Source organism: Pyrus communis, chromosome 6, assembly GCF_041283825.1.
Source record: "Pyrus communis isolate YQ-2024b chromosome 6, ASM4128382v1, whole genome shotgun sequence".
Lineage (NCBI taxonomy): Eukaryota > Viridiplantae > Streptophyta > Magnoliopsida > Rosales > Rosaceae > Pyrus > Pyrus communis.
Window position 1 is genome coordinate 3,248,045 of NC_142570.1, and position 21,088 is coordinate 3,269,132.

The 21,088-nt window shown below is 38.7% G+C and overlaps 4 protein-coding genes and 1 pseudogene across 4 annotated transcripts; 2 read left to right on the forward strand and 3 right to left on the reverse strand.

The window, feature by feature from the left end:
• The first annotated feature begins 190 nt into the window (after positions 1-190).
• Positions 191-2,757, forward strand: LOC137710958 (vacuolar protein sorting-associated protein 29). The gene is made up of 4 exons (XM_068450129.2): positions 191-339; positions 518-691; positions 1,322-1,459; positions 2,191-2,757. Exons 2-4 carry the CDS (start codon positions 560-562, stop codon positions 2,494-2,496), a joined length of 576 nt encoding a protein of 191 aa, XP_068306230.2. The 5' UTR covers positions 191-339; positions 518-559; the 3' UTR covers positions 2,497-2,757.
• Positions 2,758-5,449: 2,692 nt separating this feature from the next.
• LOC137710206 (uncharacterized) lies at positions 5,450-6,040 on the forward strand. The gene has a single exon (XM_068449148.2). It carries the CDS (start codon positions 5,450-5,452, stop codon positions 6,038-6,040), a length of 591 nt encoding a protein of 196 aa, XP_068305249.2.
• A 355-nt stretch (positions 6,041-6,395) lies between these two features.
• Positions 6,396-7,039, reverse strand: LOC137710205 (uncharacterized; annotated as a pseudogene).
• An 83-nt stretch (positions 7,040-7,122) lies between these two features.
• LOC137710875 (ABC transporter A family member 7-like) lies at positions 7,123-13,361 on the reverse strand. Its single transcript, XM_068450028.2, has 18 exons — positions 12,985-13,361; positions 12,090-12,471; positions 11,854-11,930; positions 11,571-11,715; positions 11,276-11,395; positions 11,057-11,181; positions 10,790-10,948; positions 10,326-10,488; positions 10,122-10,247; positions 9,929-10,012; positions 9,417-9,778; positions 8,890-9,090; positions 8,597-8,706; positions 8,417-8,501; positions 8,182-8,310; positions 7,972-8,077; positions 7,732-7,820; positions 7,123-7,628 (listed from the first exon to the last, which is right to left on the reverse strand). Exons 1-18 carry the CDS (start codon positions 13,060-13,062, stop codon positions 7,329-7,331), a joined length of 2,841 nt encoding a protein of 946 aa, XP_068306129.2. The 5' UTR covers positions 13,063-13,361; the 3' UTR covers positions 7,123-7,328.
• A 3,447-nt stretch (positions 13,362-16,808) lies between these two features.
• On the reverse strand, positions 16,809-20,900 carry LOC137710863 (protein IQ-DOMAIN 31). The gene is made up of 8 exons (XM_068450015.2): positions 20,770-20,900; positions 20,585-20,624; positions 19,845-19,969; positions 19,363-19,650; positions 19,058-19,258; positions 18,731-18,811; positions 17,532-18,615; positions 16,809-17,206 (listed from the first exon to the last, which is right to left on the reverse strand). Exons 3-8 carry the CDS (start codon positions 19,926-19,928, stop codon positions 17,175-17,177), a joined length of 1,770 nt encoding a protein of 589 aa, XP_068306116.2. The 5' UTR covers positions 19,929-19,969; positions 20,585-20,624; positions 20,770-20,900; the 3' UTR covers positions 16,809-17,174.
• Positions 20,901-21,088: the final 188 nt, after the last annotated feature.

Genomic DNA, 21,088 nt, shown 5'->3' on the forward strand with positions numbered 1-21,088 from the left:
TCTCCCTCTTAATAATAATAAATTAAAAAAAAAAAAAACCTTGGGCCTCAATCTTGTTGGGCTTCTTTGTCCTTTCATATGCTTATTGGGTTGGGCATTTGAGTTTCGATCTTGTAATGTAAGCTCAAAACATAGGCCCAAAAGACCGGGTCTCCCCGCTCTATGGCTCGAAATGACGCCGTTACCTTTTACACGTCCGTTGCAAAAAGACAGCACTTCAGAAAAAATAAAAAAATAAAAAAATTTAAGGAGGAAGAAGAAGAATTTCAGAGCTCGTCAAACAACGAAGGTGGTTTTACAATTTCCATGCCGTAAGCTTTCTGCAAGATCATTCCTCAGGTACGATCCCAACTCTCTTGAATCCCTTTAAATTTATTCCCAGTTCTTTAATTGTATTTAGTTTATGCTAATCACTGATTAATTAGTTCATCCGAATGGGAATATGGGAATATTCGTGATTTCATACGCAAATCCTATTGTTTTATTTTTTATATTTAATTTTTGGGGTTTTTGGCAGATTTTTGAGGTGGGTTTTGATTAGTGGCGAGAGTGAGTGAGGATGGTGTTGGTGTTGGCCTTGGGGGATTTGCACATACCCCACAGGGCACCTGATCTGCCTGCAAAATTCAAGTCCATGCTTGTTCCTGGCAAGATCCAGCACATCATCTGCACTGGAAATCTTTGTATCAAAGTATGTTTCTTTGTGTGTTTCTGTTGATTCTCATTGGTTTCCTTCAATTTTGGTTATTGGGTTTCGATTTATTCCCATTTTGAAGTAATATTTGGGTTAGTTTTGCTGTGTTTTTCTCTGTTTGGTTGCCCAGAAAGTAAAATCTTGCATTTAGGAAAGGCATTCCGAATGTGGGTTATTGTTGAACTTATGTGCATGTTGCACTATAGACTTTGGATTAAGAATAATTTAAAGAAATCAATGTCAATCGGATACGATTATAGGAGATAGTGAGCATCAAACCGTGTGTTTATTTATTTTGAACGTGAAGAATTTCTTGTTCCCCAACTGCTTGATTGGGTAATGTCTGCATATAGCATGTTGCTATTGCTAGATTTTTGGATAGAACCTTCATTTGGTTAATTTGTACATTTACTCTAACATCTATTACTTTGCCAGTTATTGCTAATATGTCATCTGTTTGTCATCGTCTCTGCTTGGTCTTCAAGTATTGTAATTGCTCATGCAATGTCTGATAATCTACTTTTAGTTCTTGTAGCACTACTACCATACAAATAAGTTTCTTAAGGTCACATATTATTTTGGTAGTACATTATTCCACTTCTCATAGTTTGCTACTAATAATTTCAGGAGGTTCATGATTACTTGAAGACTCTTTGTCCCGACTTGCATATTACTCGAGGTGAGTATGATGAGGAGACAAAGTATCCAGAGACCAAAACTCTAACAATCGGTCAGTTCAAGCTAGGGCTGTGCCATGGCCACCAGGTTGGCTTCTCCTTTTTCTCTTCACATATTTTTATCTATCATTGAGCATTGCAAAACTATGTATGTTTTAATACCTCAAGACTTTGCATTTGACCTGTCACCAAGCAGATGATCATTACTTCTCCTTGCCCTGTTTAAATCTCTTGTCCTCTCTACAGCAAGTCGTTTCCAGTTATTTGGATCAACTACGTATGCTGATATCAGTCCCTTACCCCCAGGACACGTTTCCTGTTATTGTATAAGCTTACGCTGTCAATGCCTTCAGCATGAAGCATATTACTATTCTTGCGATTTAGGAAAAAATAAGGATAAGTAATACTTGAAAGGTGTTCTGCGATAATTTCGAAGAGATCAATTAATAAGTTGCATTAGTTTATCTGTTTATTCTACCTAGAGAAGTTCCATCAAGAGTAGAAAAAATGTAACTTTACCTCCTGAAAATTGTTGAGTTGGTACCTCTTTTGAATAGGAATAGGTGTACTGCAACCATATCTTTTTCCTTTTGTAGCTGAAACAGTTGCTGCCTTTGTGATGAATGGAAGTAGTTCATGTGGTTATTTGGAACGAGGCAATTAGATGCAGTACTGCAATGGTGTTTACATTTGGCATATCGCATTCTTTTTAAATTTCATTTTCATGGGAGAAATTTGTGTCAAGGATTTTCCTTTCCTTTTATATCTTCATTTTCACCGAGCGATAATTAAGTTGTAACTTGATATGATGTTCTGTAGGTTATTCCGTGGGGAGACCTAGATTCACTAGCCATGCTTCAGAGGCAGTTGGATGTAGATATCCTTGTGACAGGCCACACCCATCAGTTCACCGCATACAAACATGAAGGAGGTGTCGTTATAAACCCAGGGTCTGCCAGCGGCGCTTATAGCAGCATCACCTATGACGTCAACCCGAGCTTCGTCCTCATGGACATTGATGGTCTTCGTGTGGTTGTTTATGTCTACGAACTCATTGATGGAGAGGTTAAGGTTGACAAGATTGATTTCAAGAAGACAGCCGCTGCTACCCACTCCGCTCATTGAACTCGAATTTCATGTACTGCTTTGGTATAGACTTCGGATACGTGTTCTATGTTTGTAATTTCGTCAAATGGTGCAAATTCTGGTTTTATAGTGATTGACCATAGGAATGTTTTCTATGTTGACCGTTGCAGCAAAAACTTATAATTTGTTTGCTTGTATGCCAAACATCCTTGTTCATGGAAATTTTGGTACATAAACAAGATTTTAACCTCAAAATTTCTTGAATGGCAAGGAAAAAAAAAAAAGGGATCTCCAATGTTATCGCATTGTGTAAATTGATGTATGAAACCGTTACAAACTTTTAATCAAAAACAAAAGGGGATGGATCACTAATACTACAATCTAGTGGTATTTTCTTCTTCTAGTTGTAAGTAAATGTCTTAGATTCGATACGTACACTTAATAAACAATAAGGGGTGCTAATCTACTTATATAAGACTAAATTGTCTGTTCAATCTAGTTCTAAAACCCCCAATCTGCTTATATACGACTTATTGTCTATTGAGTTTAGTTCTAAAACCCCCAATCGACTTGAAACTCAACTACTTAAAAGGGTTCCCAACATTTTGAATGCCCCAAATTTCACCATATGTTCCCCAAACCCTCCGTCATCAAATCAAACTACAAACCATTTGATGAAAACACAAAGACCGTCCCCATCAAATCCATGCACAAATAATCACCACCGGCCTCGTCCACAAGCCTTCTGTAGCAAGCAAACGCGTTGCATATTTTCCTCAATTCCCCTGCTGGCGACAAACTTCACTGCCCGCCCGATTGCCGACGGAGTTAAAAATCTCGATTCGTACTCCTGAATCACCACCATCCGAGGTTACTTGGCGCAGGAAACCAACCAAGAGAACCCCTTTTGGTGTGTTCCCATGTCGGAAGCAAGGGTCTGGCGGTTGACAGTTATACCCTTCAGTTTGCTATGAAGGCATGCCTGTGCCATTGGTTCTTAAGGGAAGCAGCAGTTGAATAACCAGATTTTGAAGCTGGGTTTTGGCTCTGAGATCACAATTCAAACTGCCCTGATAAATATGTATGGTTTTTTCGGCGAGCTTGAATGTATGCAGCAAACATCCTGGTCTGTACTGTACCATCCAACATGCTTTCGCAGGCGTCGGTTCCCCACCAAGTTCAGCCGCTCCAAGATATAGGTGATTTGTACTCGCGCTCGTGAAATCACCGGTCACCTGAGAACACGAACCAGAAGACTATTCAGGATGGTAGTGCATCTTAAAATTGAACAAGCACAGTTGTCGGATGACCAAGAGCAACCGCAAGTTGATGATCATGTGTTGCAGTTTGAGCGGACAAAAAGTAAAGCAACTGAGGAGTCAGAGAGGTTAAAAATCGAAGACCGCAGGAAGCAATGCTTGATATGTTTGGGAGAGATTCTGCGTGGTTCTGAAGCGATTCGCATGCCTTGCTCGCACAACAACCACGAGAGTTGTATAGTGAATTGAATGGAGACGAGTAACCACTGCGGGTTGTGCCAGTTTGAGACCGATGCCTGCTGAATCCTCATGACAAATTGTTTGTAGCTAGTTCTTAGAATTTTTTTTGTAGAATGTGATCAAACTCTTATCGGATTATTAATCAGCGGATTATGTTCTTGATGCGTATAGGAATTTCCATTACTGAGACATGTAATATTCTTTTCTTCATTCCTCTTTCTTGATCTTTTTTTTTAGTACAAGTTGTTGGAGAAAAGTTTGGTATCAAATTTTCTGGCTGAGTTTTCCTACCAGCAAATTTGGTGCATTGTGAGTACTCCTTCTCCTTATTGGATTGATGACTGAACTGTCCTACCCGAATTCCAGGTCTTCGACTCAATCGAGTCATTAAACATAAGTTGACCGTCTAACAACATAACATGTTAAACCAATAATAATGACACAAATTTCCGCCCCGCTTAATTTATTAACTAAGACTGGTTTTTGCGAACACATCTCTTCAACTACTCGATTTCTCAAATGCTATCTCTATGCAGCTGTAAATCCGTAAAGCATAACATGATTGAGTCTCTCCGGCTTTCGTGACCTGCGGAAGGGAAATTCGGGTGATTCACAGCATCCAGAAAACCATCTCCAAGAACACCGCAGCATGTTTTTATTTTTTACACAAATCCGCCTTTAATTTCCCCCTCACTTTGTCCGACATGTTACTTGCATAGAACTGCAGCACCGGCATGTTAGTCCGCAGCTCCAATTTTCGGCCTTACAAACTATCACGCAATGCTGCTGCCTTCCTCTAACGCTTGTGATTTGTAGGGTTAACCACATAGTTAACGTCATATCCATCCGGCAGCTCATTGATCTTGCTACCGGTTTCCTGGGGCTCAAGGAATCGCGCAGGGTGTTCCTTTCACAGGGACAACTTCACCACTGGGGATGCGTTAGTCATGAACCGGTGTGACCTTGGACCCAAAAAGCTGGATCTTGTCCAAGAGGATGTCACCGCTGTTTGGACAACCAAAAGCACTTATGACTATTTTTGACAGTACAACTTAATAGCGCTTCTTGAATTTATAATAAAATTTCACATGCTTACACTTTTAACGTAAGCGCTTACGAGCAGAAGTGCTTTATGCGTAAGAAGTCGCATACAAGACATCTTAGATTCCAAATTTAATACTAACTTTGACTCTTTTGGTTCGGTTGCTTTAGGGTTTTAATGTGGTTTTATTAAGAAAAGAAGTTACAAGATTTGAGTGGTTAAGTATGACAAGGACATAACAGTCATAACGACACTAATAGCATTGTTTTGCCTTAACTTTGAAGTCACTCCTTTCCTTAAACCACCAGGCCTCGCAAAGCCAAATCCGAACAAAATTACTAAAAGGTACACACAGTATGTATATTACTAGTCCCCCATTAAGCTTTTCTCTAAATTTCTTCTTTCTTTGTCCCTTTAACTTCTCTCTACTTCTTGTTCTTATTCTTCAAAGATGTCAAGCAACAGAGCCTTTGCCAGCTGTGAAGTGTGGCAGGAAGGAAGCGAACTCGCCGACGACAGTTCCTCGACGAAACCCGAGTTCTTGATTGATATGTATGCTCAATTTTCAAGGTACCCTCTAAGCTTCAAGGAGCAATGCCACGTTCTAACAGAGAGCAAAACATCGTGGTCTGTAATATCCAACATGCTTTCGCAGGCGTCGGTTCCCTACCAAGTTCAGCCGTCCATGATCCAGGCGATTTGTACTCGTGCTCGTGAAATCGCCCGTGATCCTGAGAACAAGAACCGGAAGACTATTCGGATGGTAGTGCATCTAACAACTGAACAAGAACAGTTGTCGGAGGACCACGAGCAAACGCTTGTGCCGCGGACAAAAGGTACACCAATTGAAGAGCTAGAGAGAGTCAAAATCGAAGTCTGCGGGAAGCAATGTGTTATATGTTTGGAAGAGATGCAGCGTGGTTGTGAATCGATTCGCATGCCATGCTCGCATGACTACCACGAGAGTTGCATAACGAATTGGCTGGAGACGAGTCACCTGTGCCCGCTTTGCCGGTTTGAGTTGCCTGCTGCATCCTTGTGACAATTTTTGCAGCTAGTTTTTAGAAAATTCTTTGAAGAATAATGTGATCAAACTCTTATCGGATTATGTTCTTGATGTGTATAAAATTTTCCATCACGGAGACGTGTAATCTTTATCTTTTTTATTTTTTTTTATTTTTATTTTTTTTTGTACAAGTTGTTGGAGAAAAGTTTGGTGTCAAATTTTCTGGCTGAGTTTTGGTACCAGCCAATTTGGTGCATGGATTGGTTGGTACCCTTTCCCCTTGTTGGATTGACGACAGAACTGCCTACCCAAGTTTCACATCTTTAATTCAATCGAGTCATTTAACGTTATAAAATTGACTGACTAACAATATAACATGCTATATTAGTAATCAAATAAATTTCTGCAGAGCTAAATTTACTAAGACCAATTTTTCCAAATGCGTCTCTTAAACTACTGGATTTCTCAAATGCCAGCTCTAGGAAGCTGTAAATCTTTAAAGCATAAGATGCAAATGAGTCTCTCCAGGTTTATGACTCGGGAAGGGAAATTTGGGTGATTCACAGCATCTGGGAAACCCTGCGTCTCCAAGCACACCGCAGCGTGTTTTTGTACACGATCCGCCTTTCCCCTTCACATTGTCCAACATGTTACTTGTATAGAACTGCAGCCCTGGTATGTTGGTCCACAGCTCTAGTTGTCGCCCCTACACACTGTCATGCAACGCCGCTGCCTTCCTCAAATGCTTGTGACTCGAAGTCTTGAAGGGTCAAGCACACAGTTGATGTCATATCCGTCAGGCAGCCCATTGATCTTGCTTACAATTTCTTGGGGCTCAAGGAACTCATAGGGTGTTCCTTTCATAAGGACAGTTTCACCTGTGGGAATGAGTTGGTCATTAACCGGTGTGACCCTGGACCCAAAAATCTGGATCCTGTGTGAGAGGATGCCGCCGCTGCTTTGCCTGCGGATATTCCAGTGGGTGTGGTGGGCTAGGTTCACCGGAGTGACCTTGTTATGAGCCTTGGCTTCCATTCTAATAGCAGAAAAATGTTACTCTTGGTTACTTTTTTGACAAAGCGATATTCTGAACTACTTTAACATACGGAAAAGGGAACTCAAACTACGCATACTGCCTTGACCAACTGGCCTAACTCACATATCCCATCTGTAAATTACAAAATTACCAAATATAATAGTTTAAAATCTATTTTTGGAATGTAATTTACAACAATACAAACTAATCAAAACCCATTACTTATTTATGTACCAGAAGCTACAGAAGAAATCCAAATATATATTTTCCAAAGTAAAAATATGACAATCATGTCAATTCAATGGAGGTTTGAGCCCCAAGTGCAACCTTGATGAAGACATCCTCCAATGTGGTGTCGGCTAGACCCCAAGCGAAAACTGTGAACCTGCTCTTTGCATTCTCAACTGCTTCAAACACATCTGCAATCCTGACCTCGTGTTTTGGTAACTCAAACTTCTGGGTTCCGGATAGATGGTATATCTTGTTAGCACTTGGGGAGAGACTCCGCACCATGTTCTCCACCTCTTGCTCGTGATCCGAAGATGTTGTCATTGTGAACACATAGAATCCTCCATATCTTGCTTTCAGCTGAGTACACCATTATAATAAGTTAACAGAGTGTTATGCAGAAAGTATCTAGGAAAACCGATATCTATCTTATGCAGGTGCTATGACACTAAGTTAGGATTACCTCTTTCGGGTTTCCAATGCACTGCAAGCTACCATCCACAAAAACTCCTAACCGATCACACAGAACCTCCGCCTCTTCCATGGAATGTGCTGGAGATACGCAAACAAACTTTATGAGTAAACGCAGAAACAAAAGCGGTCATTATGCTGTTACTTAACACTACTCCATACAGTACCAAGCCTTCATAGATTTTATAATTGGCAATACAGTAACTGGGGGGGAGGAAGGGAGAGAGAGTACTGGTTAGGATGATTGCCCGGCCTTGTTTTGCACGCTTCACAACAGTCCATAAGTTGTTTCTTGAAGCTGGATCAAGTCCAGTACTGGGCTCATCCATGTAAACAACCTACAAGGAATTTGTAAAGGAACATGGAATAAGTAGAGCAGCATCTTGGGATAACAGATCTAACTTTCGAGCCAAAGTAGCTTTGACAGAGAACAAAGGCGTACTTTGGGATCCCCTATAAGTGAAACTGCAACACTAAGCCTTCTCTTCATGCCTCCACTGTACTTTCCAGCTTGTTTGTCTGCAACCCCGCCGTGAAATAGATTGACACTTTTCAAAGATTCTTCCACTGCCTTCAGCAACAAAATTGGGACGTGAAACAAATCAATTAAACTTAAGATCCTATTCTCAAAATAATAATTTCGATCGCTATTTCTACACTACTAGATATCTACTTACTTGTTTTAACACAGAACCTTTGAGGTTCTTAAGTCTTCCATAGAATAACAGATGCTCCCTTCCCGTCAAGGTTTCCCATAGCAGGCTACAGAAATGTCCGGAAAAACAAGAATTTAATGAGGTTTGAAATATTTAAGGAAACTTTGCTTTAAGCATAAGGGAAAAGTTCCGGCAGCTTACTCATGCTGTGGACAAACACCCATGCTGGTGTATATTTCATCCATCTGAGTCCGGATGTCCATACCTTGAACGTATGCAGTGCCAGAGGTTGGCTTTGTGAGACCAATCATCTGCAGAAAGATAGATACATATAACATTTGAAGTTTTGAAGAACAAAGAAAGCATAAGATTGAAGGCGATTTCTTGATGTAGAAAAATACTGGGTAGCATACAAATGATCCTCACCAGCAGAAGAAAAATACGTTAAAGGAATTTTTGCGTACGTAAGTTAAAGGTCAAAAGGGTATACTCACCATACTGATAAAAGAGGTCTTCCCGGCACCATTAGGGCCAAGCATACCAAAGCACTCCCCTCGAGACAAAGCAAGAGACAACCCTCTCACAGCAAATTTTTCAGGGTTTCCGTCTCTTCCAGGATAAACCTTTTTGAGGTTGTCGCAGATGACTGAATGCGTTGTATCTGAACCCAGTAGCAACTTTTCAACCCTCTCCCTCTGGAAAGGAAGTGTTAGCGTTATCCACGGGCATAACTTAGACACATCAACTTGACTAAGACGAAAAAACAAACATAAAGATATGACAGGCATGGATGAAGCAAACACCAGTGAAACTTATAAGCGTCAATAAGAAGAATAAGGTGAAATTTTATCTATCCGCCAAAATGATCTGAAAAGTGCTTAGAACAATTTGTACCATATAAACTGGCTTTTATTTTTTTTTTCATAGACTGGCTTTTCCAGTGTGTTAATTGGATGCCTTAAATCACCAAATACTATGGCCAGCAATGAAGATTGATTATGTAAGTGTAGGAAACAGTTACCTCTTGAACGACATCAGGTTTCTCCATCTCAACAGAAACTTTAGATCCCTGCCTTTGCAAACTACGCATCCTAAGGGATGGCAGTTTCTTCTTCGTAAAGCGTTGGAAGCAAAAGAAAGTACCCTTCCCAGTTCCTGATGACACAGCTTGATCTACGTAATATGCAAAAAGAAGCACCACAAACCACTCGACAACCATGATAATCAAAACCTCTGCCATCCCATTATCGCTATCACTCAAATCTCCCCACCGCATCCCATCAGTCCCCATATAATTTCCATTAAACGAATATTGGGCAAACTCATATAACCCACGATATAGAGAGAAGCCGGGATATAATTCCAGAACGATGATCCAACCTCCTACAACAATGCAAAATAATATTTTAAGGATCTGGCTTTGAGAAGTATAAGATATGTTGCATACTATAAGTTTTCGACATGAAATAGTTCTCACGGAAACAAACACATCAAGGCAACACATACTTCATTTTCACAAATATTTTCACTTACTAGGGAATGATGTATCTTGTACAAAAAATTGAAAAAGAAAGCCTCCCAAAAGTCCAGTTCCAAAGACAAATATGTAACCGATAACTGTTATGAACAGGAAACATGAGAAGCATGTCAATCAACTCATCTTGTTAGATCAAAGCTGAGAATAACCCACTACTTTTTAAACGAATATAAATAAACACCATCAAACCTGCAGCAGTCTTCACGTCTGAAAACAATGCAGCTACTAGAAAAGCCAGCGATATTTGCAAGTTTATATAGATGAAGTAAAATACAAATTGGATGCTGTAGTCATTCATTGAGAAGAATTTTAACCCTGTAATGAAGTCAACTTCGTTAAAAGAATCGAAGTAAATCCATGCTGAGATCGTTGTCTGAGAAGTCGTATTCTTACCTATATCCGAGCCAAATATAACAAAGCACAGCATGTAGATTGAAGATATTGTAAAAAAGTAAGTATAAGAAATCATCCAATAAGGTCCATCACCGAGCCCATGCATTTTCATCATGATTCTCAGTTTCTGTTGTTTCTCGTAGACCAGTGACGTCAAAACAACCTATATCAGAATTGGGCAAGAAAGGGAAACTATAAGTGTGTGTATCGTAGATCAGCATTTCTCTGTAACATACAGGACAATATGGAACAAAGGAGACACATTTACAAATATATTACAACTGAATATACTGAAATATCATCTCCAAACGACGAGAGAATACAAGGAGGTTACTTAACATTGTAAATCCAAATGACGAGATACTGAAATTAAAAGACGTAAATTTAGCAGAATCAATGTCAACAAACAGGACTGATAGACTTGAGAAAGTCCTAATATGGAAGAAGTAGCTTCATGTACTTACCGGGAACAGCTGTAAAATGACCCATGTAAAGAAGAGTGTACCAAGAAGAGAAGAAAAATCCAGCCTGAGTTTGGTTTCAGGCTTGGGCATCTCTTTCACAAACTCAAACAGCATCTCCATACCAGATCCTTGTACAGACTGAAGGTATGCATTGGATGCCTGCGAACACAAACGTTACCACTTATTATTTTAAAGTCATTTAGTGCAGATACTGTGATCGGTAGAAGAAAAAGCGCTGAACAAATAAACAAGTTATAGATACATTACCAGATTCACTGAGCGTGGAAGGCGCAACAAAGCAATAGGAGCACTGCCTGTGTCATTCTTAAAGGTTGAATTGTACCATATGCTTACATTAAAATTGTTCTCATTTGAGTTAGAGAAATCATAGGCTGAAAAAAAAAATACCCTGTCAGTATTCGTGCCTACAGTATAGTTATTACATCAAATCAATCAACACAGCTAGATATATGAAATCGATAAAACCTGAAAGTATTTCATTAATCTTCCTCTCTGAATTGCTCTTTTTGTAACCTTTATAGAGCTCACTGTTTATCTCAGAGGAACTATTCCGCCACAAATGTAAACCTTGAACGCATCTAACCTCTGGGTTTCAAGAAAAAATCAAAGACAAATATTTAAGGTGGCATGCAACAATAAATTAAACTTTCAAGCGGATTGAACAAGCAATCTTCACTCAAATGAATGCACCGCGGATGTGCACCAGAGAGAATTAAAACATCCTAAGATATATCATAGATAAAGGGTAAAGATATTTTACCTTGTTGGATCTCAATGGATGATATGTTATATAGAACAGAATATATAGAGTTTTGTGGGCATTGGCTCTGAACAATATATAGGGGAAGATCCGAATAGAAAGCCGGATCAAGGAAGTTGGAATACTCAGGCATCGATTCTGAGCCCTGAAACATTTCATAAAAAAGTTTCTTCATGAAACATTTAACAAGAACAAAGTAATGTATGATACTTGAGATGAAAAAAAGGAAATAGAACTTCAATACAACAGGAAAAAGTAGCAGCGTAGAGAAAAAATAACTTACTGTAGCACTACGGGCTAAATAATCCGGATCAGATGAATTCAGAGTAGAAGAACTTCTGAACATATTCCCAGCCAAAACTATAAGAATGCAAAGAAAACGGTCAGCACTATTATACTAAACCGAAAAAGAAACTCATTCCAACAAATACTGATCAAAATAAGTCATAAGGTGAAACTAGTAAAATACAAAATTGACATACTAAAACGCATTCCTGAGAGAGATTTAGAGGACAATACCTTCTCCAAGAGATTGATTTTTTCCCGTGAACAGTACAGTTACAGGACAGGATCCTGTCCTCTTACAAGACTCACTTGGCAAGTCTGTATATGGAATAACATCAGAAATGACGGCGCGATATTTAGGAGCTGGCACTTGTAGCAATGGAGGCCATTGTGGAGGATCAGGAGTGGGGCAACTGGCCCCTTGTGTTAAACTTGAGTATTCCAGTCCACAAACTTCCTCACACTTACCATCGCCGTTTGTATCAATACAACTGCAACCACACCTGTTTTCGGCCTTATCCAGTTCATTGTTGACCAATTTTTGGACGAGAACGAGCATTAGACACAGGAGAATTGGAAATGAAACTAGCCGAATATTCTGTTTGATATTTCTTTTCTGCATAAAAGCATACAATATGATATCAGTCTGGAACAAAGTTGAATGACATGCTTTTTTTATTCAATTTTCTTCGACTTTGTTTCCATTTATTGGCACGGTTGATTGTTTTAGAGTGGAGAATCGTCATCAGATTTTATACAAAGCATTATTTGTAGAATTCACAAAACCAGGATGACCCAATTTACCACTGCTCATACACAAGAAAAACAGCTTATCAACACAAAAAACGAATAATCTGGTACAAATTAACCAATAATTTACAAAACTAAAACGAACCCTGAAAGTTAAAAATGTGGGAAAAAGTAAAAAGGAAAAGATAAACGCTTGATCAACAAGCAACCAAGAATCTCCAACATATGTGCCAAACAAAAGGAAAACAAAAGGGGAAAAGAAAAGAATGAAAACCCAGAATTCTTCATCGATTTCTTAATTATTTCTACAATTTTCCTCAGTTTTCAAACATCAAACTCTAAAAATATTCACAAACAAGAAGAGAGAAGGGAGAGAGACCTGGAAAGTTAGGTTCTTTCTGAGCAGAGCATTGGCCTGAGTCCAGAAGCTGGCAGGCCCATGGGATGTATCCGCCATCGAACTACTTCCACTGCTTAGCAAGAAATGAGACCGTTGATCTCAACTTCCAAAACAGTAAAACCCCAGAATTCAAATTTCCCACTAAAAATTAAAACTTTGTCATCTCATTGCTGCCACCTTTCCCCTCTGAGAATCTGCTGCTAATCTGCTCCGCTGCTGCCGCTGCAGATACGATATGGGCATCTGGAATTTGGAAAGGACGCGACTTTTTGTTATTACATGCGCTGCTGTAGCAGCAGATACGATGTTATATAGGTAAAAGAGTCAAACGAGTCCGAAATAAACCAAACAAAATTAAATTTTCTAGGCTGCTGCCGTCTGCTGATCTATGTTCCCTTCCCTGAAAGTACCACCCTGCCCTTTACCGCGTTTTTGACTCTTCTTATCTAAGATTATCATAAATACAACGACATATAAACTAAATTAATAAGTTAAGAGATCTACCAACTACGAAGAACCAAACCAACCAAGTATTTTTCTTGGATCTTGTGGGTTGTGATAACATCAAATCAATGGACGATGCTTCTACGGTTAGGATATATTTTTTAGTATGTTGGAAATACGGTCCAGTATATTGATTGAAAATTTATATTTTAAGTTTCCGACTAATTATACTAATAAACTTGGTATATCAGGTCGTGTTCCCAGTACACACAAACTTCTCTTCGCAATGAGAAAATTGGTCAAACAAATTCTCATGTAAAATGTAGTTTCTTGTTTGACAAGATATGTATTATATTATATAAAATATAAAGTTTGATATGAATTGCACTCTTAGTATTTATGATTGCATTGGTAAAATTTAATATGTTTTGAATCAAACTAAGGTTTCAACCGCCACTAATGAATTTTTGCTATCTTGAGCCAAGACCACTTTCGCATGCTAATAGTTTCGCTATTTTTTATTTTTTATTTTTTATTTTTTAAATAATGCTAAAAATGCAATTTGACCGTTTAAACTAACTGTGATTGTGTGTGACATAAAAAATTAAAAGTATTTTTGAGCCATAATTAAAAAAGATTTTTGGACAAGGTGCGCCTAATCTCATGTAGATACGAAGAGACATTTGTCCCCGTTGTGCATGTTGAGCTAGTAACTTGAGCACAACAGATTTTGCACGAGATCTTAATCCGTTGCTCTCTTTCTTTCGAGCCTAAGCCTACATTTGCTTAGTATTGGAACGCTTTCAAGTATAGACTTTGGTTCTTGTCAAATGCTTTTTGAAGAAATACTTGAAACATAAGCGCTTATCAACGGAAGTGCTTCCTACATAAGCATTTCTAAACGAGGTTTCTTTGGCCACCTACCATCTCTCAGCCTCTTTGAGGCATTTTGAACCAAAGAAACTTGAAAGTGACGCATTCTCAAGATCCTTAATAATTCAACTCAAACTTTTCAGCAATTTAATGGAAACATATGTATTTGGGTGTTGACTGTTGTGCTGTCTTTGTTGCTTACAGTACAAGTTACTCGCAAAATTACAGAGAAAATTTCACCAACATTTACTTAACTATCGGCCAATCACGCTGTCGTTACCTTTCAATCAACCCCTTTGATTTCGCTTCTGCAACGACAGTATACAATCTCGGTCGCTTACCTTGATTCCTGCATCTCAGTTTGAGTTTATGAAAGCTAACTATGGGCTGTGAAACTACCTTCAGCAGATTCTACTGACATTACGGCTTTTCTCTTCTTCATTGTGTCCAGGTTCCGCACTTTCATTCCTCCCACCAAGTCCGCGGCGCGTCCATCAAAACTGCAAGCGTTTTTCATTTGTACAACAGTAGAATTTGTCCACAGCCCAATTTGTTCTCAAAACAGCAACTAAATCGAAAAAACCAACACAATGACGATACTTATTACACGCGAAGGCTGGAAAATGTGGTGACCAGAGAGAGAGGAGTTGTGTACGTTGAGCTTAATCTTATAAACATATCAGAGTCCCCTGCAGAATTTCCCGACATACATTTCGCATGAGGGCATGCGTTTGTCACCTTAACACAGTAAGTTCATCTCAACAGTGTGAAATTTGCTCGGGAACCAAACAATGACTTGCAATCAGAACCCGAAATGCGTAACTTCCTACCCGAAAATAATGAAAGAACTCTGTACACGAAATTCGTAACACTAACTATCAAATTTGATTACTTGTTTACGCACCAGCAGCTACAGAAGAAACAGAAATGAATATTTCCAAAAGTAAAACGAATTTGACGTACAAAAATATGGCATATTCATATCGATTCAGTGGAGGCTTGAGCCCCAACGGCAACCTTGATGCAGACATCCTCTAAGTCTCAGGTGGTGTCAGCTCGACCCCATGCGAAAATTGCGAACCTGCTCTTCAGTCACAACTGCTTCGAACACGTCAAAAAGTTAAGAAACCTTGCAAGTTGTAGTTGTGAGGATTTTGACGGACTTAAGTTACTGCTCGTATTACTAATTTGTTTTGAGGTGAAACCTTAACTTCTTCGATTTAAAAAATCCGCATATGTCAACATAAATTCAGCAAGAAACTAGAAATCAGATCATTGGAACAGGAATCCATGCTTGTTTAAGAACATAGAATTCCACTCCTTAAGGCCCAAGTAAACAATAACAATGGGAGCTATGTATAATAATAAGATGTGCTCCAAGAAATTGAAGCATTAATGCATTATTATACATTTCATCTTCCTTAAGGTTCAAGTTAATGAACAAATCTTTAGGGGCCATTTGGTATCTTTCTTGTATTTAATTTTTTGTTTTTAAAATGATGAGTGTAGCTAAATTACTACCAAGTTTCTAAAAGACGTTAGGTATTAATTGGGCAGTGAGTAGGGGGCAAGCGCCTTGGTATTTAGGTGGGGTCTAGGCAAATACCTAGGTAGGTTTAGGCGTCATTTCTTAATTTTTAGAACGCCTATGAATTAATCAGAGCTATGACCGCTGCTTAGGTGTGAAGTTTTAGAGCAATGATGTAGACATAGAATTTCTCGTTTAGAAATGATTACTAGTATTTAGTTTCAATAATAAAAAAATTAAATCTAAGAAGGATACCAAATGCCCTTGGTTTTTTGTTATAAAATATATTTTTGTAGATATTTCCTTTGTCAAACTAGATTATACAAATGATGAAGAAAAAGATTGGCGACCGGTGACCACCTCATAAAGTCACAAGTCAAAAACCACACGAAATTTCACCAATATTTCTCCCTAAAATTTGAATGGAAATTTAAACAAATTTTGCAACAAAGTTAAGACTTTTCTTATATATTTCTTTAATGAGACGAATCGTGGCACCATTTTTTCTACACAACTTTTTATGTAAATTTTTGTGAAACTAACTATGTAATATATTTTAATGATTCAAATTGTTTATTTTTTAGAATATAATTCTTAGATCATTCTTGTAAAAAAAAATAAAATAAATAAAGACAAATCTAAAATCATTAAGACATTCATTTGTAGTGAAAAAAATGGATAAATACAGTGACAACCCTAAACCCTTAATTCAACAGTCATACAGTTTCAAGTTTGGGTGATTTTTGGTAAACATCATCTTCGAAAGAAGACATAGAAGATAGACGGTTTTGATCGTTAAAATACATTTCGAAACGAACCCTAAAAACGTGTCAAAAATTGTGAAAAGAATTGCTACCACAGACCCGTCCTTGTCCCCTTATTTAATTGCATATTTTAAATGAAAGAAATAATTTCCCTGGCATTTTTTGAGTGTACAAGTAGTGGAAGAACATGAAAGTGCACAGTATAAAGCATATCAAACATTTCAATTGATCAAGTTCACCGTATAAAGCACAGCAAACACGAAACTGCAGATAAACTGACAATCCTCTATACAATACAAGCTACAATACGAATGGCTAGAAATCGCGTCACAAGACTGAATAAACCAACCATGTCTGAGACTTAATGCACGAAACCTATGATGTACATTCACTCATAAAACATCACAAACGCAGACAAATCACGCGAGGCTCTTGGCCGATGATCACAACCATCTAAACTACAAATGCCGTTACAGTTTAACAACACTTTGAATCACAGAATGCATAAATAGAAAACCGAGACCAATGCCTGAAACTTTACATTGAAATCGCCTCATCAATCACCTTCTCCATCCTGCTTGGGTTACCTTTCCTGCAAAAAGCAAACAATAGTCAAGGCGGGGATTGGAAGCAGAAAGAGAAGATGAGATTAAAAGTTAAGGCTTCGACATTTTATAAGGTAAATCATCATGCACGCTGAATGGGAGTATATTGTTGAGATTTTATGTTGAAATGCCAGGCTGTAGACTTGAGTTGTTAAAACAAAAACTAAAACAACTCGTATGTAACGAGTGACAGGTCTAGAAGATTACATAGAATTGACAAGAAGTTCAGGATATTCTCTTAATTGGGAATCTCTCATAACCAAATACATGTCCAACCAGACTAGGGGAAAGTCAAGAATGCAAAAATCATACCATTTCCATCGCTCGAAGTTGCCAGAGGTCTGTCGCTTTTAGTTCCTCCTTTGCCACCTGTTTGAACAAGTCGTCGTGTCCTTGGTGAATGTGAGCTGATTTTGGCATTAGTTGCTGATGACAGAGAATGACGGCGAGTGGAGTTATTTTTGTCAGTCACATCTTGTGCCAACCTAGGGGAGCCTTGTGCTCTGAGCTTTGCCTTTGCAGATTCAGTTGCTGCCATATAACTTGGTACTGTTGGACTGCTTTGCAACCCATTCTCCGAATGTTCTTGTTTTGCTGGAGTAGAAGATTTCCTGTTAGATTTCTGGTTGTCATTGGTTGTTAAATCTTCCTTTTGGTTCAAAACCCCGTTTGAGGATGAGATATTTTCATCCTGACCATTGCTCTCCGTTAAAATCTTCGACTCAATTGCAGCTTCAGCACTAGGCATATTCACATCTTTACTAGTGCTATCTGTCAAAGGCTTCAGATCTTCTGCAGCTTGATTGATAGATGATATGTTAAATACCTCTTTAGGTGCCCATGGTTCAGGGATTATTTCTGTATCAGGCCGACTGGATGGAATCCAGGTTGGCTCTTTCTTAAACTTCTCGACAGAGTTACTAGTGCCTTCGACAACATCAGGAACCAAAGTGCTTGATACCTTTTCCAAACTCTGCTTGATACCCTCAGCTTCACTTTCTGCCTGCACAGAGTTCTCTACAATGGGACTATGAACCTTCCTCAAATTACGCTTAACCTTTTCAAGCTCAACTTGTGGGTTTTCCTGCACTGGATCTGTATGATGGCTAGGAACTTTTCTAAGGTTACGCTTGGGTTTCTCAAATTCAGAGGTTGCTTGCACCGAGACACTTTCAACATTTGCAGAAGAAAGCCTCCGGCTATTGCGCTTTACCCTGCCTGTTTGAGCCTCCGGGTGCTTTCTCTGAGATTTTGGATCTGGAACTTTCCTTGGTTGGGGAACTGGTTTCCAAAAGTAGGTTGCTGACCATCGTTCCAACCAGTTTGAGACTGAATTTGGATTCCCGGGTTCATATTGCAAACTCAGAGGCATCACAGTAAGTGAGAAAGCAAGAAGCTGAAAAGAGCAAACCAAACTGTTAGAACATCTCATACAAATCGGATACAGACACAGAAACTGATATGACAAATTATGATTCAAATCTAGACCATTGTTACAATGTTGAACTTACCTTGAGAATGAAAACATTTGCTGACAGCTTTGCCATTTGAACTGACGTATTAACTCCAACAGGACTCACTAACTTGCCCTCCTGATAGACAATATATATGAGGAATATAATTAAAAAGTGGTACTACATAATCTAAAAATAAATCTAGCCAACTGATATTAGCAACAAGGTTGCAGGTGAATGAACCTAGACGTCTTCATATATTATCCAATAGCAGTTCCGAATATATTTGGGGATGGAGAAAAGAAAGGGATTGTGACGTCCCTTGTTCAAAGATGAGAGTAATAAAGAGTAGTTGATAAACGACCAAGTATTTGAAACATTTACCAGAGGCATCACACTGCATATGTTTTGCACTTGAAGCCCATTATCAGACTGCCTCACCCGTTTTCCACGAGCGAGCGCCTGACACTTGACAATGCCCGTCATACTGAACAGAGTAGCAACAGCTTGCCTCCGAACCAGGTGCCCACGGATAAGTGCCTGTAACCTTATTATTCCTTTGAGGGCCCAAAATGCTCGGCGTGCCTTCACATAAAATACCAATTCATTCAGTAATTTGTAATCTCAATTAAAAAAATTGATACAATGAGCAGTAGACAAAACAAACAAATTTAATCCACTGGACTTACTAGATAACCCCTAAAGGCAGCCTGTGCCTTTGTTGCAGCTTGCTCTTGCCTGATTCTCTCAGGATCAAGCGGCACCAAATCATGTGGCGCAGATCCTTGTGTTTCTATACTTTGAATTCCTGGACTTCCATCACTTAATACACTTGGAGTTTCCTTGTTCTCCAATTCTAATTCTCGGTTGTTATCTATAGTGTTGGTGGTTTCATGGAAAGCCACAGGTGGATCCGAAGAATAATCAGCTCCGGTTGCCCTGGCGGCAACCACCACCTCTTTCTCATTTGAAATTTTCTATACACAATGGCAAAAGACAAATACAGAATTTGTGTAAGTTGTTAGGTTAATTACATAAAGGGGAGAGTAATTAAACTTATGAAATTGAAGAGATCACATCGATGCGAAAGGCAACTCTACGAAAATGAAAGTGCAGTCCGCTTTACGTCAATATTAAAGGAAACATTCGAGTATAACGTCTATAGTTTTACCTCTCTTCCTTTAGGAATGCCAGCTTTTGAAGATTTCTTTCCAAAGAGCACCGTTTTGATCCATTTTGCCGGCGATTTGCCCATCTCAGGAAGGCCAAGGGCCAGAAAATCCCGAGGCCCGCTTGCTGCATCATTCCATATGGATAAAATTTCAAAATTTACGTAAATTGCAACTTGAGTAAACGAAATCAACCCGTATTGATGTCATGCAATCCAAAGACAAAAGAAAACAAACAACAAAGCAATGCAATCTCGCAAAAATTTCAAAAACCAAACATGTTTTCAGTACATGCCAGTTTTTCCATATGGATCAAAATGCACACCAAACGAGCAACAGAGAGAGATCCTCAATACATGTCGCTTTCGATCTCAACGGACACACCCAAACTTCAAACTGAATTCACTAAAACCTTGAAAAACCAAGTTCCAAGCTTCATTGAGCTCTTCAATCAATGTAATTAACGTTATAGTCAAAATCCATTAATACTTTAATACCAGTATCAAATGCAATCACCTCAAAGTCAATTGACATTACAAGAAATCTAGAGCTCCATTAACTTACACTAATCAAGATAACATCTCCACAACAAATTATCATTAACCAAAAACTCCAGAAAAAAAACTGCAAATCACAGCACTTTCACTTAAATCTAACTAAAAACTCCACAACCCACAAGATCTTGCAGCTTAATTAACCTGCTAATAATATTAGGCACAGCTAAACCAGATCTGAAACTTACCTCAAAAATGTGGACCTTCCAAACCCCAAATCTACAATTCCTGAAGAAATTAAAAAAAACAGAAACCCAAAATTTTTCAGCCAAAATTAGCAAAACCCAGAAAAAAAGATTTGAGCTTTCTGCAACAGAATGCAGAAAGATTGAAGATTTACAGGGAAACAAAGAACAAAGAAGGAAAAATGTACCATGAGGGAGTGAGACTGTGCAATTGTGCATAAAACCCAGAAAAAAATTCAATCCAAATATAAAGAAAACTGAAAAAGCTTCAACCTTTGCTTTTACTCTGCAGTCTGAACTGATGCGACCTAAATTTAATACCTAAATTTCAAAAAATTGGGTGACTGCGAAAAAATGGAATCCGGTGCGGTTAGACGTAGGGTAACAAAATTGGGGTCGTTCACAAATTCCCAGCTGGACTGGAGATTGTCAGATTGTTTTGACCGATTGGTTGGATTTGGAGTTGTACTGCAATCCAACGGTGAGAACAGTGATCTTATAGTGATG

Bases quoted from the DNA above. Each gene is read 5' to 3' on its own strand.
- LOC137710958 (XM_068450129.2), top strand. From the start codon at position 560: ATGGTGTTGGTGTTGGCCTTGGGGGATTTGCACATACCCCACAGGGCA. The intron at 692-1,321 runs GTATGTTTCTTT...TAATAATTTCAG, and splicing joins CTGGAAATCTTTGTATCAAA to GAGGTTCATGATTACTTGAA. The intron at 1,460-2,190 runs GTTGGCTTCTCC...GATGTTCTGTAG, and splicing joins GGCTGTGCCATGGCCACCAG to GTTATTCCGTGGGGAGACCT.
- LOC137710863 (XM_068450015.2), bottom strand. From the start codon at position 19,928: ATGGGCAAATCGCCGGCAAAATGGATCAAAACGGTGCTCTTTGGAAAG. The intron at 18,812-19,057 runs GTAAATGTTTCA...ATTGTCTATCAG, and splicing joins TATGCAGTGTGATGCCTCTG to GAGGGCAAGTTAGTGAGTCC. The intron at 17,207-17,531 runs GTATGATTTTTG...TGCTTTTTGCAG, and splicing joins AACTTCGAGCGATGGAAATG to GAAAGGTAACCCAAGCAGGA.
- LOC137710206 (XM_068449148.2), top strand. From the start codon at position 5,450: ATGTCAAGCAACAGAGCCTTTGCCAGCTGTGAAGTGTGGCAGGAAGGA.
- LOC137710875 (XM_068450028.2), bottom strand. From the start codon at position 13,062: ATGGCGGATACATCCCATGGGCCTGCCAGCTTCTGGACTCAGGCCAAT. The intron at 9,779-9,928 runs GTAAGTGAAAAT...GCATTGTTGTAG, and splicing joins ACAAGATACATCATTCCCTA to GAGGTTGGATCATCGTTCTG. The intron at 8,311-8,416 runs GTAAGTAGATAT...TTGTTGCTGAAG, and splicing joins AAGGTTCTGTGTTAAAACAA to GCAGTGGAAGAATCTTTGAA.